Genomic DNA, 19,819 nt, shown 5'->3' with positions numbered 1-19,819 from the left:
ATATAGTCTATTGCGCCTCTTGGAGTGTATGTGCTCAAACATTCTCCAATTGCGCTCGCAATTGGAAGCACTGCATGGTTGGCTCAAAATACGAATGGCTACCCGTTGAAGATTTGGTGTTTTAGGACCAAAGATCTGCCACCACTTATCTTAGATGAGAAAAAGGAAAAAAAATCAGCCTCATTTAATTATTAATAATAAATTGAATAACATATAATTAAAATTATGCTCTTAATTTCTTAAAATATACATTTTACCTGGCTGCTTTTTTGTCCGATTTTCTTGGCAAAGTTGACGACAGAAGACCTCCCCTTCTGCATTAGAAAAGGCCTCTAGCTCCTAGATTATACTACTACTATGACCAGGCGACATTCACTCTATCATTGAGTAGAGCCCACTAAGAACCTCCTCATCCGCCTTGAAATCAGGGCGCAAAATGGAATGTCGGATTGAGGTAATAAGCAACTGCATGAAGGGGCTTGTGAAGCTTGGCCTGCCATCTCCTATCAATGATATCCCAAATGGGACGATACTTACTCTCATCCCCTTCATAGGTAGATCTGATGCCCTCCTGGGCCCTATCCATGCCCTGGTATATGTAGCCCATTGCGGGCTTCTCCCCATCAACAACACGTAGGAGAACTACCAAGGGCTCAATGAACTGCAAATATTGTGAAACAATATCCGATATCAGTTAATGTAAGTGTGAAATTGTGAATGAAAATAAGCAAATAAAAGAAAAATACGAATAAAAATAAAAAGTTAAAACTTAAAACATAATGTAGAATGCTTAAAAATTTTACCTTCACAATCTTAGCACAAGGGGTCCAAAATCCTGGCTCATCAAAAATGCAATCTGCTGCATCAACTCCTGCAACACTCGTAGCATAGTATGAGGAAGTCCACTCCTCACCAACAAACATACGTCTCAAAGCTGCCTTACTCTGAATCAAAGATTGCAGTGTGATGAAGTTAGTAGCAAATCTAGTGATTTCAGGACGAGCCAACTCCTTTTGCCCCATGTATTGCCTCATTAAGTTATAAGGATCCATGCATGATTGTATACAAATTTGCAAATATTTTTTGCCTTCTCTACACATGTCCTGATCCATGCAATCTTACCAATGTCCTCGAACATGAGGTCAATGCAATGGGTGACACATGGAGACCAAAATATAGATGGGTGCTTCTCCATCAAAAGTTTACCTGCAGCAACATAATTTGCTGCATTATTGGTCACCACTTGTACTACATTCTCCTCACCCACTTTATATATGACCTCTATAACCTCACATAGGTAAGTGGCATTTTTAGAATGTGTGGAAGCATCAATGGACTACATGAACATGGTGCCACCTGAAATTTGAAAACAAAGCAAAATAAGTGATCAATGATCATTCAATAAATCTCAAATAAAAAATAAAATACGAATCATCAAATAAAATTCAAGTTATTCAATCACCTGCTGAAGAAACAAGAAAATTTAGGAGCGTTCGATTTCTCCTATCAGTCCAACCATCAGTCATGATGGTGCAACCCTTCTTCTTCCATATCTCTTGCTGAACCTCTAATGTGGCTTTTACATTAGCCACTGATTCTGTCAAAATTGGGCCACTTAACTCGGAATTAGAAGGGGCTTTGAAACCTGCCCCACAAATATTGATGGCATCAACCATGCTTTGCCAATAAGGAGACCTATCACAAATAAATTAAATAAGACAAGTGTAAATATTAGACAAAACAAACTAAAAATATTAAAAACTTAAAAACTTAAAAATTTAAAACAATCAAATAAAAACTAAAAGGAATTACCTGGCTGTGAAGAATGGAATATTGCAATAAAACCAAAATCTTCTAATTGCACCTTTAGCCTTATCGTGTACCTCTTTGTTCCAACCCATGCTCTCAAGTGAAGGTTGGGCACTAGGAGTAGTGCGTGGCTCAAAATATGAATCCATCCTACATTTACGAATTCTAGGACCAATGGTTGCATTGAAAATCCCACTAGCACTGGCACTACCGGCAACAGAAGCACTCGCACTAGGACGATATGGAGGCATGGAAGAAGCCTCTCTGACACAACCAATGCTAGCCTGAGCCATCTCCTCCCTTTGCCTCTTCTTTATTTCTTTTCGAGTCTCAAATGTCTCTAATAGCACTTGGCACTCATGAATAGCCTTAGGAAGTGCTAGTTTGCAAGGGTCTACATCATGGCCATGTATGCCGGCAAGGTGGTATTTCAATCTATTTATGCCTCCATGAAAGATTGTTTTGCAAAATTTACATTTCGCCTCTCCTCTTTTTTGCTCGGTAAAAGGTTTAGTATATTTCCAAGCTGGATCTTTTCTACCTGGGATTGTTCTGCGAGGAGGAGTGGAACTAGACATTGTTTTCAAAAGTTGAAGGTTGCTGGAATAAGACAATTACAAAAAAAAAAAGAATATTTGTGCATTGTTAAACTATAAATTAATACAAAAAAAAATATAATGGCAATGTTTTGATTTTGATACACAAATCAATGTAATAGAATTTGTGTTCATTTTTTTCAAAGAAATCAGCAAACCTACCATGTAGATTGTTTTTTTCATTTCAAAACATAAAAAAATCAGCAAACCCTACATTGTACATTTTTTTTTTCAAACATTGAAAAAAAATGTACATTGTAGGGTTTGCTGATTTCTTTAAGTTTTGAGAAAACAAAAAACAATCTACATGGTAGGGTTTGTTGATTTCTCGCCATCATCTCCATATCGCACACACTATAAACCGAACTGGACCTATAATTACTGTACTTACTTATTAAACTCGAACTGCACCATGATATGTACCTTACGGTATAGGCATGTCAATGGACAGACATGCCTCCACGTACGTGGAGACATGTCGATGAATAGACATGCCTCTTCATTGAGATGTCTCTACACCTAAGGTTATGCAAGACAGCGATACCTAATCGTTATTTATTTAGTTAATAATCAAACACCGATTCCTCTTATCGTTTAGCAGTTTAACGATTCTTAAAATCATTTATCATTATTGTTACGTGTAAGTAACGACTTCCATAATAGTCTTTGAAAAGAGATCGACTTAAGTCGATATGGACATCAATAAATATATATCGAATTTATTTCATTTAGAGAGTCGATTTAAATTAATCAAATGAAATGATCAATATAATCGATACTTATAGATACGGTGCTCATATTCCGATTTGTATAATCATTAATAAATATAAATTATGTATATATAGATATTCGTATATATAATAATAATGACACTTATTATTATTACATATATTAATATGTATATATTCATATCAATGATAATTTGCATTACTTATACATATGAGACTTCTCCAATGGAAGCTATAAAACATCAACACTCCCTCTTAGCTAGGGAGGAGGATTACAAGGTATTTATAGAAGAACTACACATAGTGTAGTAGAAATCATTATATGATATCAGGAGCAAAGGTCTACAAGTATCAACACTTATGATACTTACCAGAACCCAACATGTCCAATATGGTATGTGCACTAGCATCAACCATATGATGCCTACCATAGGGATGTATGAAAATCATGGCATACTCACAGATATTAAGCACTTAATATCCACCATGATATATCTCAACAATTCTAGGATATCAACCTTATGATAAAAATTGTTCTAAGAGATATGCACTATCATGACATGTTCACAGATATCAACCATATGATATCTATCATGATAGATATTAGAGTTATTGTAAAGTCGTCACCTTCCAATAACTACTAGAAATACAAGTGATTATCACTCAGAAGTCGTCACTTTTTAATGATGTACAAAGGTGCACATAATGATAAAAGGAGTTTATATTAAACATCTTTAGAATATATTAGTACAATAATAATGCCGAGACTCAAAACTCAGAATTTACATTTCAACCATACCAAGCTTACCTTTGAAGTGTTCTACCTTTGTTTTGGCTAGAGGCTTGGTGAGAATGTTTGCTGTTTGATCTTCAGTACTAATATATCTCAGCTGAATTACCTTTCTCTCCACCATGTCTCTAACATAGTGATAAGGTATGTCAATATGTTTCGACCTGTCATGAAATACTGGGTTTACTGAAAGCTTTATACAACTCTGGTTATCACAGTGGATAATAGTAGGACTTAAGGATTGTCCAAACAATCCTACAAGGAGTTTTCTCCACCATATTGCTTCTCGTGCTCCCATAGATGCCGCAATGTACTTTGCTTCTGTGGAGCTCTGAGCAACTGAAGATTGCTTTCTGCTAAACCAGGATATCATGGTTGATCCTAAACTGAAGCAACATCCTGATGTGCTTTTACGATCTACCACACTTCCAGCCCAATCGGAGTTTGTATAAGTTTAGTTCTATATTTTTTATATTTTAAGCCATATCCAATTGTTCCATGAAGATATCTCAAGATGTGTTTTGCTGCAACTATATGTAATTGCTTTGGTTCACACATGAACTGACTTAGTGCATTCACAACATAACAAATATCTGGTCTAGTATTGACCAAGTACATCATTGATCCAATCATCTGCCAATAGAGGGTGGAATTTGCTGATTCAGAACTTGCAGTTGCTTCTCTTAATTTGTGTAAGTTTGTTTCCATGGGAGTGGACATAGGCTTACAATCCATCATTCCAAACCTTTTTAGAATGTCCATTGTCAATAGTGTATTTCCCTTGATTTAGAATGATCTCATCAATTTGCTGCCACACTTCTAAACCGAGGAAATAGTGTAGAGGCTCTAAGTCCTTCATATCAAATTCAGCTGCAAGTTCTTGTTTACATTTGATGATAAGATGCTCTTTGCTTGTTATTAATAAGTCATCAACATAAAGGATAAGAATTAACATATCTTCATTTATTACCTTGAAATAAAGATTCGGATTTTCATCATTCTTTGAGAAGCCGAGTCCTGATAGATAGTGATCTATCCTTTCATACCACACTCGAGGAGCCTGTTTGAGCCCATATAAGGCTTTCTTCAATTTGCAAACATGAGAATGTTGTTCATGCACTACAAATCCTTCAAGTTGTTCCAAATAGACTTCCTCCTCTGTTACACCGTTTAAAAATGCAGTCTTTACATCCATTTGATGGATTTTCCATCCTTTAGACGCAACAATAGCAATCACAGCTGTGACAGAAGTGTATCGGGTAACAGGAGCAAAAGTTTCTTCATAATCAATTCCCTCTCTCTGAGAGAAACCTCTGGCGACAAACCTTGCTTTGTATTTTTCAATACTTCCATCCGCAACATGTTTGATTTTGAAAAGTCATTTAGAAGACACTACTGATTTTGTTCTTAGGCCTAGGCACAATGTCCCAGACATCATTCTTGAGAATAGACTTATACTCTTCTGTCATGGCTTCTTTCCAGGCTTGATATTGAAAGGCTTCCTCAACAGTAGAAGGTTCTGAATTAATGATTTCACTCATTAGAGCAATGTGGCTAGAGAATCTATTAGGTCTTTTACTTTCCCTGAAAGTTCCTTTTGTAGCTGCATAATTTTCAGCCTCCTCAATCATCTTCTTGGCCCATAGTGGTCTTTTCTTTTTCACATTAGTGTCCCTAGGTTCAACCATATAGTCCATAGGTTCAATGTGAGTGTTGCCTTCAATTGATTCGTGAGTCTCATTTTGAATCTTAGAGGAGTGATCCTTTTCACTGGATTGAGGGGATTCATCTTTTGTTTCATTAACATCCTTAGATCTTTTGAATGCAACATCCTCTTCAAATATTACATCCCTTCTTAGTTCAATTTGTTTTTGACTTGGAATATAGACCCGATAGGCTTTAGAAGTTTCACTATACCCAACAAAGATTCCCTTTCTCCCAGAGGGTTCTAATTTAGATCTTTTCTCTTTAGGGATGTGAATGTAAACAAGACAGCCAAAAATTCTTAAGTGACCTATGTCTGGTTTTATTCCTGTGAATGCTTCTTTAGGAGTTTTGTTATCAAGAAAGGAATGTGAACATCTATTTTGGATATACACAGTAGCACTAGAGGCTTCAGCCCAGAATGAGGTATGAAGGTTTTGGTCATGCATCATGGCTTTGGCTGCTTATACTATTGTGCAAACTCTTCAAGGTTGATTGTGGCGAAGTTGTCAAAGTTCTTCATAAGGTCTCTTGTGCAAATCTAATCTAGACATCTGCTGCTCCTCCTAATCATCTGCTGTTAATGAAGGGTTGCATTCATCACCGATATCTTGAACAATAATCTGAGATAAGTCATTGCCTTGTAAACTGTCTACATTTGAGATAATACATATCACATTTAAAGGCCGGGTTTTTCACCTCCAAGAGGGAAGTTTTCCCAGGGTATTGGTGTCTTGTGTCTTGTGTTTTATTGCTGTTACTGTTTATGCACAATTTGATTATAATCTAATTGGTTAAATTAACATTTGATTGCTTAAAATTAACATGGTATCAGAGCTTTAGGTTCATTCAAATAATCTGATTATTAGTTGCCTTTCACTTTCAGTTTGCTGTTTTATAGTTTTGCAAGATGGTTACAGGTCTAAAAGTAGAGGATAGACTTGAAGGTGCCCTCAATTTCACATCATGGAAGGTTCATGTCCTCTGTGCCCTTGAAGAATTAGAGCTGTTACAGTTTGTGGAAGATATGGATTTGACTGAACCTTCGGATCCAGAAGAGTTAAAGCAATTCAAGAAGAATGCTCTCAAAGCAAAGAAGTTCCTTATTGATTCCGTAAAGGATCATCTTGTTCCAGTCATCTCCAAATTGAAGACAGCTCGAGAGATGTTTAAACATCTAGAAGGGATATATGAGATCAACAACATCAGCCGAACATTTACATTGAGGCAGCAGCTTCTTCAAGTCAAAATGAGAAAAGGTGATTCAGTCATGTCCTTCTTCATGAAGATTTCAGAATTGAAGTACCAACTCAGCGCCATTGGAAGCGAGGTTGTGGACAAGGATATTGTCATGATTGCTTTGAATGGTCTTCCTGACTCTTGGGATCCTTTTATTCAAAGCATAAGTGGAAGAGCTGAATTCCCTTCCTTCGATCGCCTCCAGTCAGATTGCATTCAAGAGGAGTCACGCCTTGCTGGCAGAGAAATGCATAAAGGCTCTCATAGAGGAGATCAACATGTGCTAGCATGTTAGAAGAAAGGGAGGTCATTGGAAGAAGAACAACTTCAAAAGAGATAGAGACTTCAGACCTGGTCTTCCTGACTCTTGGGATCCTTTTATTCAAAGCATAAGTGGAAGAGCTGAATTCCCTTCCTTCGATCGCCTCCAGTCAGATTGCATTCAAGAGGAGTCACGCCTTGCTGCCAGAGAAATGCATAAAGGCTCTCATGGATGAGATCAACATGTGCTAGCATGTTAGAAGAAAGGGAGGTCATTGGAAGAAGAACAACTTCAAAAGAGATAGAGACTTCAGACCTCCTGCTTACGATTCAAGGAAGAAGCCAAGGGATCTTTCACGTGTTCGTTGCTTCAGATGCGACAAGTTTGGACATTATGCTAAAGAATGTCAGAACCCGCCAATGCAAGGAGAGGCCAACCTGAATGAAGTTGCAAACTCAAAAGACAATGAAAACTACCTCTTCATTTTTGCCTTGTCCAGCAATGTGCCAACCGATAGCAACACTTGGTTGATCAACAGTGGTGCATCTAGACACATCACGGGATATCGAGAGCATCTCTCAGACTTGATGGAAAAAGAGTCCAACCTTCATGTGGTAATTGGTGATGATGCTCAGTATTCGGTTAGAGGTTTTGGTAGCACTTCTTTAAATTTAGAATCTGGCATGTCTTTGCATCTTAGTGATATCTTATTTGTACCTGGAATTAAGAGGAATTTAATTTCTATTTCTGCTCTAGAAGATAAAGGTTATCAAATAGCATTTTCTGAGGGTAAAGTACTTGCATGGCCTAAGAAATCTAGTATTAAATCTACTCGTGTTATTGGAAATAGATATGATAGTTTGTATAAGCTTTCAGCTAACCCCATTCGAGCACTCATTCATGAAGCTCCTAAATCTAGCGAGTTATGGCATAGAAGGCTCGGTCATCTTCACTATCAGGCACTTCCTTCACTTGAAAGGATGGTTAAAGGTATGCCTAAACTTAATCAATTTCATTATGATGCTTGCAAAGGTTGTGCATTATGTAAGAACACTAAAAGTCCATTTCATAAAAGTGAAAGTAGAGCTAAAGAAAAATTAACATTTGTTCATTCTGATCTATGTGGACCCATGTTTGTTCCTTCACCTAGCGGATTTCTATACTATGTTACATTTATAGATGATTTTTTTAGAAAGATTTGAATTTACTTTCTAAAATCTAAAGAATTTGATGAAGTGTTAAGTAGGTTTAAAGAATTTAAAGCTCTAGCTGAAAATATGTCTGGTAAAAAGATTAAAGTGTTAAGATCTGACAATGGAGGTGAATACACCACAAGTAGCTTCAATGACTTTTGTGTAAAAACAAGAATTAAGAGGGAGTTTGCGTTCCCTACAATCCTCAACAAAATGGTGTAGCTGAACGAAAGAATAGAACCATTGTTGAAGCTGCCAAAGCTATGATTCAAGATCAGGACCTGCAGACCTTCTTATGGGCTGAAGCATCCAAGACTGATATGTACATTCAAAATAGATGTCCTCATCGTGTCCTGAAGAACATAACTCTTGAGGAAGCTTTCACAGGAGTCAAACCATCAGCTACCTAAGGATCTTTGGAAGTCCTGTCTATGTTCATGTGCCAAAGGAAAAGAGGACCAAGTTAGAGCCTTCCAGGAAGAAGGGTATCCTTGTTGGATATAGTGAATCTTCCAAGGTATTTAGCATCTACATTCCTGGTCAAAGGTACATTGAGGTAAGTAGGGATGTCACCTTTGAAGAAAATATTGCTTTCAAGAAATCTGAAGGTTCTCTTATTGATAATGATAAAGAAGTTAATGATAATCAAGATATGGATATTAATACTAACCTTGAGATTCAAAGGGAGCCTATTGAGCTTCCTGAACCTATTGAGCATGATGATCCTCCTGAGCCTTTGGTTCCAACTGATGGACCTCTAGATATTGTAGTTAGCAAGAAAAGACCACTTTGGGTTAGAAGCACAATTCAAGATGCAGAAAAATTTGTCGCTCCTAGTGGCACTTTCAAAGAAAGTAAGAGACTTTAGAAGCTCCCTAACTATGTTGCAATGATGTGCAACATCATTGAAGCTTAACCATCCAACATAGAAGAAGCTATGAACCAACAAGCATGGAAGTTAGCTATGGACGAAGAGTATCAATCCATCATCAAGAATAATGTCTGGGATGTTGTGCCTATACCTAAAGGTAAGTCTGTTGTTTCTTCCAAATGGTTGTTTAAAATTAAACATGCTGCTGATGGTAGTATAGAGAAACATAAAGCTAGATTTGTAGCTCATGGTTTTTCTCAAAAGGAAGGCATAGATTATGAAGAAACATTTGCTTCTGTTGCTAGATACATTTATATTAGAACTATTATAGCTATTGTTGTAGCTAAAGGTTGGAAATTACATCAAATGGATGTAAAGACTGCCTTCCTTAATGGTGCTATTGAGGAAGAAGTCTATATTGAACAACCTAAAGGTTATGAGATTCATAATAGAGACTCGTGTGCAGATTGAAGAAAGCTCTCTACGGTCTCAAGCAAGCCCCTAGAGCTTGGTATGAAAGAATTGATAAGTACTTAGTCAGTTTAGGATTTTATAAGAATGATGCTGACCCTAACATTTACTTTAAAGTATTTAATGGTGAAATGCTAATTCTAGTTCTATATGTTGATGATTTATTTCTAACTGGTGAAGATAGTCTCATTATTAGGTGTACGAAAGAATTAGCTACTGAATTTGAAATGAAGAATCTAGGTCTAATGCATTACTTTCTAGGGTTAGAAGTGTGGCAAAAACCTAATGAAATTATTCTAAGTCAAGGTAAATATACTATTGATATATTGAAAAGTTTTGGTATGATGGATTGTAAACCTATGTCTACTCCTATGGAAACTAACTTGAAGAAGTTGAGTATTTCTGCAGCTAACTCTGATTTTGCAGATCCTTCAGAGTACAGGTAGTTGATTGGATCCTTGATGTATCTAATTAGACCAGATATTTGCTATGCAGTGAGTGCACTTAGCCAATTCATGAATGAGCCAAAGCATGTTCACTTGGTGGCAGCCAAGCACATCCTGAGATACTTGCGTGGAACAATTGGCTATGGGCTGAAGTATCCAATCAACACAATAATCAATTTGGAAGGCTACTCTGATTTTGATTGGGCTGGAAGTGTTACTGACAAGAAAAGCACTTCAGGAATATGTTTCAGCTTGGGTTCCACTATGATCTCTTGGGCCAGTAGGAAACAGTCCTCAGTTGCATTAAGTACTGCAGAAGCTGAATACATTGCTTGAATTGTGGCAACTAGAGAAGCAGTTTGGCTTCGCAAGCTTCTTGCTGGGTTGTTTGGAGAACCTTGGGAATGCACTGTTATTTATTGTGATAATTAGAGTTGTATTAAAATGTCTAATCATCTCGTGTTTCATGACAGGTCAAAACATGTGGAAACTCATTATCACTATATTCGTGATATGGTACAGAGAGGTGCCATCCAGCTGAAATATATCAACACTAATGAACAGGTTTCTGATGTTCTCACCAAGCCTCTAGCTCGAGTGAAGTTTGAGTACTTCAGAGAGAAGCTTGGAATGGTGGAGAACACAACATTGATTGAGAGGGAGTCTCAATCTTAGTGATGCAATTCAGTCTGCATCTTCCACCCTTTGCGGGCAATGCAAGGTGGAGTCATCCTCTGCGGGCAATGCAAGGTGACAACGTGTCCTTCTCTGGGATAAGGCTAAGGTGTAAGACCTCTTCCACCCTCTGCGGGCAATGCAAGGTGGATCCATCCTCTGCGGGCAATGCAAGATGGACATCATGAAATGAGTTCATGATATTTATGTGTTTTTATTGCAGGTATACTCTATAGAGCTTATACATTCATCCTTGTGGGCAATGCAAGATGAAAGTCATGAATGGATCATGACATATGTCAAATATCCTCCCTAGCTAAGAGGGAGTGTTGAAAATGTTAGCTAGTTCGGATACTTGATTATCGAATTTTAATGTTGTCAAATGACAATTAAAATTCACATGTATTATCTCAATTAAATTTGTTATTGGGCTGGACCCAAATGTAACGTGGGAAGCAATTAAATATATTATTGGGCTGGACCCAAATGTAACGTGTAAAGGCAATTACATATGTTATTGGGTTGGGCCCAAATGCAACGTGGAAAGACAATTCAATGACTATTGGGCTGGACCCAAATGTCTAATGCGGGAAATGTACAATGACAATATAACATTATTTAATTAACATGCAAGCCGACTTTAGGGTAATTGAGGCCAAAAGGTTGATATATAACCACTTCAAGATGAAGTCATTTGAACACAATGATTATCAAATGCTAGAGCACTCCAACAGCATATGGAAGGTCCTAGGTTCGAGTCCTAGCTGGTCCATGTCTCAACAAACAGGACAACCAAAAATTCTTAAGTGACCTATGTCTGGTTTTATTCCTATGAATGCTTCTTCAGGAGTTTTGTTATCAAGAAAGGAGTGTGAACATCTATTTTGGATATACACAGTAGCACTAGAGGCTTCAATCCAGAATGAGGTATGAAGGTTTTGGTCATGCATCATGGCTTTGGCTGCTTATACTATAGTTCTGTTTTTCCTTTTTGCAACCCCATTTTGTTGAGGGTTGTAAGGAACAGTGAACTCCCTCTTAATCCCAACATTATTACAAAATTTTTTAGTTTTCAGAGATGTATTCCCCCCCATTATCTGATCTAAGAGTCTTTATACTTTTACTTGATATGTTTTCTACTAAAGCCTTGAATTCCTTAAACCTTTTAAGGACTTCATTAGACTCTTTACACTTTAGAAAATATATCCATGTCTTCCTAGAATAATCATCTACAAAAATAACATAATACAAAAATCCTCCTAATGAGGGTACTGACATGGGTCCACATAAATCAGAACGAACGATTTCTAATACATTTTTGGATTTACTTTCACTATTATGAAATGTGCCCTTGGTATTTTTTCCTAAGGCACACCCTTTGCAGATTCCTTCATGTTCTTGAATTAGCTTAGGTATCCCTGTCACCATTTTCTCTATAGAAGGTAAAGCATGAAAATGAAGATGCCCTAATCTTCTATGCCATAGTTCACAAGTGTTAGAAGATTCATGAATAAGTGCTTGTGAAGGAGAGATGCAAAGTTTGTATAGGCAACCATGTCGAACTCCAATGGTGACAGGGATACCTAAGCTAATTTGTGAAGGAGAGATGCAAAGTTTGAATCATCCCCAATTGTGACTTCCTCATCAGATTTTTCTATCATAGTGTCTAAGTGCTCTTTGAATCCTGTTATATGCCGAGATGCCCCACTGTCTATTACCTAGGTGTTGAGGCTGGTTGATACTTGAGTGGATAGAGCAGAGTAGAATACAAGTCTTTTAGAGTCTGTGTTGGGCTCACTGACTTCAACAATCGAGGCTTGAGGCTTAGGTCTGTCAGGACACTTTATAGCAATGTGACCATATTTATCACATCTAAAGCATTGTACTTTACATAGGTCCCTCTTCAGTTTGAAGGATTGCTTCTTGGTTGAGTCTTTACCTCTCCTCTTCTTGAAGTTATTCCTCTTCCCTCTTTTGTGAGACTGAGAGTTTAGGGCTTGCATTTCTTCATTTTGGGAGTTAATTCCAGCCCCTCTAGTGGTCAATTTGGATTCTTCTTGTATACAATCAGTCTTTAATCGATCAAATTTGGGGAGTTTGGATCGAGCACTAATTCCTTGAATAAACGATTCCCAAGAAGTGGGAAGTCCGTTGAGTGCCAACATAGTCAACTCCTTGCTATCGAATGTGTGGCCAATAGTAGATAATTGGTTTCTTAGTTCCGTTATCCTCATGAAATATGAAGTGATAGTTTCACTTTGGTTCATTTTGATGTGGTGTAGTTGCTGTTTTAGAGCAAAAACCCTACTAGTGTTATTTATCTCAAACATGTTCTCTAGTGTTGAAAACATTAGATAAGTAGTATCTAATTTTGAGATAATAGGAACAATGTGATCTTTTACTCCATCCACCAATAGTTTCATAGCCTTATTATTATTTCTTGTCCATAGGAGTTTTTCGTCTTCTTCATCAGGCATGGGTAAGGCCTTTTCCACAAGAGTGTTTAATTCATGTTCCTTTAATGCGAGCATCGTTCTAAACTTCCAAGATACAAAATTTGTAGCTCCTTCAAGTCGGTCCTCAGGCATAACTCCATTCACTATGTTGATGAATATAGAAATCTAGAACTTTTAATGGAGTTTGGTTGTTTCCCTTTTATAAATCTGATCGGATCTTTTCTTCAAACTAGCTCTGATACCATGTGAAAGTTTGGATCAGATTAGATATGTAAATAGTTTTTTTTTTATAATTTAGTTCTTACTAAACTATATGACAATGAACTCGAGTGCAGGTTGCTGCACATATGAAGGGAACAAAACTTAATGCGTTTTATATATGGGAGTCTGCTGAATGAAGCAGATCGATATCTAAAAGGCTTGCCCTTATAATTACTGTACTTACCTATTAAACTTGAACTGCACCATGATGTATACCTTACGATATAGGCATGTCAATGGACAGACATGCCTCTACGTACGTGGAGACATGTCGATGAATAGACATGCCTCCACGTACGTGGAGACATGTCTCTTCATTGAGATGTCTCTACACCTAAGGTACGTGGAGACATGTCTCTTCATTGAGATGTCTCTACACCTAAGGTTATGCAAGACAACGATACCTAATCGTTATTTTTTCGGTTAATAATCAAACACCGATTCCTCTTATCGTTTAGCAGTTTAACGATTCTTCAAATCGTTTATCATTATTGTTACGTGTAAGTAACGACTTCCATAATAGTCTTTGAAAAGAGATGGACTTAAGTTGATATGCACATCGATAAATATATATCGAATTTATTTCATGTAGAGAGTCAATTTAAACTGATCAAATGAAATGATCAATATAATCGATTCTTATAGATACGGTGCTCATATTCCGATTTGTATAATCATTAATAAATATAAATTATGTATATATAGATATTCGTATATATAATAATAATGACACTTATTATTATTACATATATTAATATGTATATATTCATATCAATGATAATATGCATTACTTATACATATGAGGCTTCTCCGACCGAAGCTATAAAACATCAATAGTCTAGACTTGAAAGTTTGACAAGATGAAGAATTTGAGCTAGAAGGCCAAATTCGCTCTTGACCCTTCCAAAGGTACAAGAGCGAATTCCTCCTAAACTCCTTTTGCCCTCCTAATTTGGATGAAATCTCACTCTGGAATGATTAATTGAGAGAGATTAGCATGAATTCACCCTTGGGGATGCCTTTGGACAAACTTAGACTTGGTAATTTGGAGAGAAAGTCAAGAATTTGAGCATTATTGCAAAATTCGCTCCTGATCCTTCCAAAGGGATAGGAGCGAATTTCCTTAGACTCTTCTCTTGCCCCTAGTTTGGATCATGAACCTTCTTCCCATGGTTTGAGTGAGAGAAAATGATCTATCCATGCCTTTGAAGGTGAGTTGACAAGAAGTTGAGCGAGGAAATGTGAAGAATTTGAGCCCTAAAGCCAAATTCGAACCTGACTCTTCCAAGGGTACAAGAGTGAAATTCTTCAAAGGCCCCCTTTTTCACCCAAAGCATTGAAAGAATTTCGTTCTAAACAAAGTAGAATAGCAAGGACATGAGGCTTGAACGTGAAGACTTAAGATATATTCGAGAATTTGAGCCAAAGAGTTAAATTTGCTCTTGACCCTTCCAAAGGGACGAGAGCGAATTTCCTTAGATCTCCTCCCTTGGTCTTAGCTTAGACCATTACCCTTGCTTCCCAGTCATGATTGAGAAGAAGACGACCTATCTATGCCTTGTGAGCGAATTCAAACAAGATTGGATCATGAAAATTGAGCCATGAAGCCAAATTTGCTCCTGACCCTTCCAAGGGTACAAGAGCGAATTTCCTTAGATTTCCCTTATTGCACCTAGTTTGGACCATAAAAACTTGCTCCCATGGCGATTGGAAGAAGATTAATGACTTAAAGTGAATTGCAAATGTTAAGAATTGAGCAAAATGCCAAATTCGCTCTTGACCCTTCCAAAGGGTCCATAGCGAATTTTCTTAGAAGGTCATGTACCATCCAGAGGTACCCAAGCGAAATCTCTTCTAGGCCTTCTTGGGAGTCAAAATGATGATATCTTCATATGAAAGAGTTGGAATCTAAGGCTAAAATGATGAAATGAAGGCAATAAGTGAATTTAACTAGTAAAGAAGCTAATTCGCTCATGTACCTCTCAAAGGGTCCAGAGCGAATTCCTCTTGAGGCCTGTACCTTGCCCAAGGTCTAGAGCGAAATCCTTCTTTTAGGCCTTTTTGGGGGTCAAATAAATGATATCTTCAGAAGAGAGGGATTGAAAGGTGAAGATCAATGCAAATTGAAGTAAGATGAGTCTATGAACTGAGCCAAGAGGCTAATTCGCTCCTGACCCTTCTAAAGGGACAGGAGCGAATTTCACTAGGGGTCATGTACCTTCCAAGGGTACACAAGCGAATTTGCCAAGGATTGTGCTTTGATCCCAAATTTGAGCAAGGAAAACCTTAGGATGCCTTCCTAGCATAGACCAAAGTCAAAGCAAAAGTAAAATGAAGGATGAATTGATCATGCAAAGCCAATTTGCTCTTGACCCTTCCAAAGGGACATGGGCGAATTTCTTTGAGAGCCTTGTACCTTGCAGAGGGTCCAAAGCGAATTTAGTCTTAGACCTTCTTTGGGATCAATTTAGTGATGTCTTCATGTGAAAGGAAGTTGAAGTTTAAAGCCAAGGCAATGAAGTGAGAGCATTGAGGTTTTCACCAAGACCTAAGGTTTATGCTTCAAATTCGCTCTTGACCCTTCCAAAGGTACAAGAGCGAATTTCTCAGAAGCATGTCCTTTCCCCTCAATTTCAAGAAAAAAGCCCACAAGGTCTCTTCCCAAGATGATTTGAAGCTTAAATGACTTAAACAAGTAAGCTAAGTGGAAACCTTATCAAAACTTAAGCCTTATTTACCATTTGTGCTCCTGTACCTCTCTGAGGGACCAAAGTGAATCTCTTTGAAAGGGGTGTCCTTTCCTCTCAATTTTAAGCTAAAATTAATTCAAGTGTTTTCTTATTGATGGTTTGAAGAGGGAAACTCCATGCTAGAATGAATATATTATGTGCACTTAACACTATCTTTTGTTTGTTTTCAGGTCAACAAGATCCAGTTGGAGGGAGATTAGGCCAGGACGAGGAGGACCTCTTCAAGTTTCATTATCATCATGGATACTTCAAATGCAAGGAAAAGGACTCAAAGTGCTTCTAAGTTGAAGGACTTGAGGAGTTCAAGGAGTTGCAAGCAATAGAGCAAGCTATCCTCAAGGTCCTCATTCTATCACATGAAGAAACCACAAGATCTCAAAAGGAGATCATACAAACACTTCAAGGGGAGATACGCTACCAGAGAATAAGACTTGACAGTGAAGAAGCCTCATCAAACACAAGAGAGTCAAGGAGAGGTACACTATTACATCAAGGAGGATCAATCAAGGACATCGCAAGGGTACGTTGAACATGATCGAAGAAGTAGATAGTTTCAGAAGAGTTAATCAAAGTCCTCTTCTCATCATCATCATATTGAGTATCAAGAGATATTGCTCAACGTTCCTTGACCAATCACAAACACAAGACAAGGTGGCATCCCAGTCATTGTTCCTCCAATCAGAAGGCTCCACATCAGAATGTCCAGATTTAGTGAGTCACGCATGCAGACACAAACTCCGATGTACCTACCCTTGTTTCCTATTGGTTCTCCTGTTTTGAATGTAATTTTATCAATGACTAGAAGAGTTTGATGTATCAAACCCTAATTAGGGTTTTCATCTTGTAATCTTAGCCATTGATTGAAAATCAATCCGAGCCATTGAAATGTAAAGAGCTCAAAATAAAGCTCTAGCTCTTCATTTGAAAAGGTCAATAGTGAATAGTTCGTGAATAGAATAGCTAATAGTCAGTAGTGAGTAGTCAGTAGAATAAGGAATTAGAATTGAGTAGGAAGAGAAGGCAAGAAATTGTTGCCTTAATTGTAAATAAACTTCATTTTTCATTGAAGTTAAGGTGAAATGTGTTGTTTCTTGCAATATGCATGGTTTCTTGTTGGATCTTCATATTAGATGGTAGATAATTAGATTGAATGGAGAAAATTGTTGAATGCACTCATGTGGAATCCGCCTAGTCCATACCACTAGCCTCTTGCTGATTGTAAGTGAGCCTTGCGTGGTCAGCTAGCATTGAATGAGCTTTTCAAATTGTTATACGTCCATTGTTCATGCATTAACTTGGATGCTGATTAGTATTTGATGGAAATGATTTGAACATCTTCAAAATTCTCTTAGAAGATTGCACTGAGCTGGTGTCGAATTGTTCAGTTTGATGGTGAGGCCTAGCCCAGTAGGACTCCACCTAGTCTTTCATCTATATTCTTACATTTTAGGTCCTAGAATAGATTCTCTAAACCCTATGCTTTTGATATTTCTTCATCTCCCAGTGAGTAATTAGGACTCAAGTTCCAACTAATCAAGCATTCAGACAATCAAACGTAAGTCCCTTTGTGAATCCAGCATAATCACATCAACCAATAGAGCTTATCCACACGTAGAGACCCTACATACCAGAACCTTGGAGTTATTTCGATTGATCCTTAGGCAAATCTTCAGCATTCGAATAACTTTGTTCAAGAGAGGATAAGATACCTTGGTATTTTATTCTGTGTTCGCATGTGCATAAAAAAGACATCAACAAGAACATGGGCAGTTTGTATGGTTGTCCAGAGAATCCTTGGATCCTCAAGTAGGTGAACCTGGGATATTGGATATACCAATGCCCGAACCTGCTGATCAAATCTTTTGACTCTTGAGATAATCGCCGATGAAGAGCTCCCTGAAGAGTTCTTGTGATATGCATAGGGAATGCATCATTGACCCTTTTCAAGTGAAACTTCTCCTCCAGGTGTAGTTGTGGATAACAATTGTAGACAGCGAACTGGTTCTCTTTATTTCCAACAACTCCTCTACACACAAGGCTCTGTATCTATATGTTTTGGCCAAGGAATAGATCAAATAGGAACTCATATAAAACGTTCTGTTTTTCTCTAGGTTCCTCAACTGATCATCTAAATTGTCACTTATGATCTTTGCTCAGTTAATCATCTTAACTCCAGCAATCACCTCATGGATAAAATAGTACATCCATGGTTCAAAAGGAGCACCTTGCTGGCTGCCCATAACTCTGTTTAGCAAGACTATGAGGTCTCCATAGTCCTCTCTGAAATAAGGTCTGATGAGGGTCTTAGGCAACTTTGAAACACTTTTTCTAGGTTTCTCCAACCATGAATATAATGGGGTCCCCATTTGCAATGGGGTGATGTGTGAAAAAGTCACAACAAGTTTAAATCAATAGTTAATGTTAACTTGGAGAGCTCAAAAATCCTATTTAAAATTATTTGGATCAGTTGGGTTTTAAAACAACAGTTAATGCTAACTTGGAGAGGGGCTGTTTATAGTATGTTGCTCTGTTCTACTTTTCCATATGTTTTATTGAGCTTTTGTACCTTCTTTTAAGTACTCAATGTATTTGTTATTTGTTGTGCTATGAGAAAAACAATAAAACACTTGTAAGAATTCTATCAGGGACTCTTGTAAAAGTATATAGACACTGGGTTTTGGACTTCATACCTCTAAGATGTCCAATTTCAATATCTTTGAATTTATGATAACTCTAACTATTTTATCATGTGGCAATCTATAGGAACTATTTTAACTGTTTTGTTAAATGTCTTTGACTTATTTTCTAATCAAAACTTTTGTTTTCTTTCTTGCAGCAAGCCTATGGATGAGGATGTTGTGAGTTAACTGAATTCCTTTACATATGATTTATGTTTCACCGTGTTTATCCATGCAAATATTTTTAATTGGATGTCTTAATTATTTGGGTTGATATTATAGTTATATTTTATCTTCTTCTTATTATGCTTGTATTAAAAATCTTAGAAAGCACTAAGGATTAACCATATCATGTTGGAATGGAAAATAATGAGTCATGACTCTTAAAAATGTAAATATGCATCAGGAACTCAGCAGTGGATGATCAGATTGATAGTTTGTTTGCATTAAATTTGAACCATTGAATAGAGCTTATGCTTATAATACTAAAAATATTACGCATTCTGCAACATTGTAGATTATTCTGATTTCTGGGTCTTAATTTGATATAACACAGATCATGCCTTTTTTAATGTTTTAGATACATTTTGACGAGTTAAAGTTTTATTCCATAAAGGGCACCAAGCCCAAAGATTACATTGACAAAATACCATCCCACATGGAGCCAGTAAATTCTTAAACGTGACGACACTTAACATCCTATCTTAAGCATTGCTAAATAACACCAATTGGTTTATTTTCTAATACATGAAATAGCAGACACAAAGCTAGAGAAAGCAAATCACTTGTCTGGGTCATCCTGATTTTTGTTGTTCTCCATCTCAACTGTGCGGCCCTCTTCATTGGCATCACCATTGTTGTTACCTACAGATTTGTTATTGCTGTTAGGG

The 19,819-nt window shown here is 37.2% G+C and overlaps 1 protein-coding gene across 1 annotated transcript in view; it reads left to right on the top strand.

Annotated features, from left to right (window-relative positions):
* Positions 1 to 19,819, top strand: part of LOC131043612 (uncharacterized) — a 75,683-nt gene that overhangs the window by 15,280 nt on the left and 40,584 nt on the right. Inside the window, exon 2 of the mRNA XM_057976840.2 lies at positions 19,088 to 19,109. Within this exon, the coding sequence (XP_057832823.1) occupies positions 19,088 to 19,109 (22 nt within the window). The remainder of the gene's footprint in view (positions 1 to 19,087; positions 19,110 to 19,819) is intronic.

Source organism: Cryptomeria japonica, chromosome 1, assembly GCF_030272615.1.
Source record: "Cryptomeria japonica chromosome 1, Sugi_1.0, whole genome shotgun sequence".
Taxonomy (NCBI): domain Eukaryota; kingdom Viridiplantae; phylum Streptophyta; class Pinopsida; order Cupressales; family Cupressaceae; genus Cryptomeria; species Cryptomeria japonica.
The sequence above is the reverse complement of the archived record's forward strand: the minus strand, read 5'-3'. Positions and strand labels throughout refer to the sequence as shown.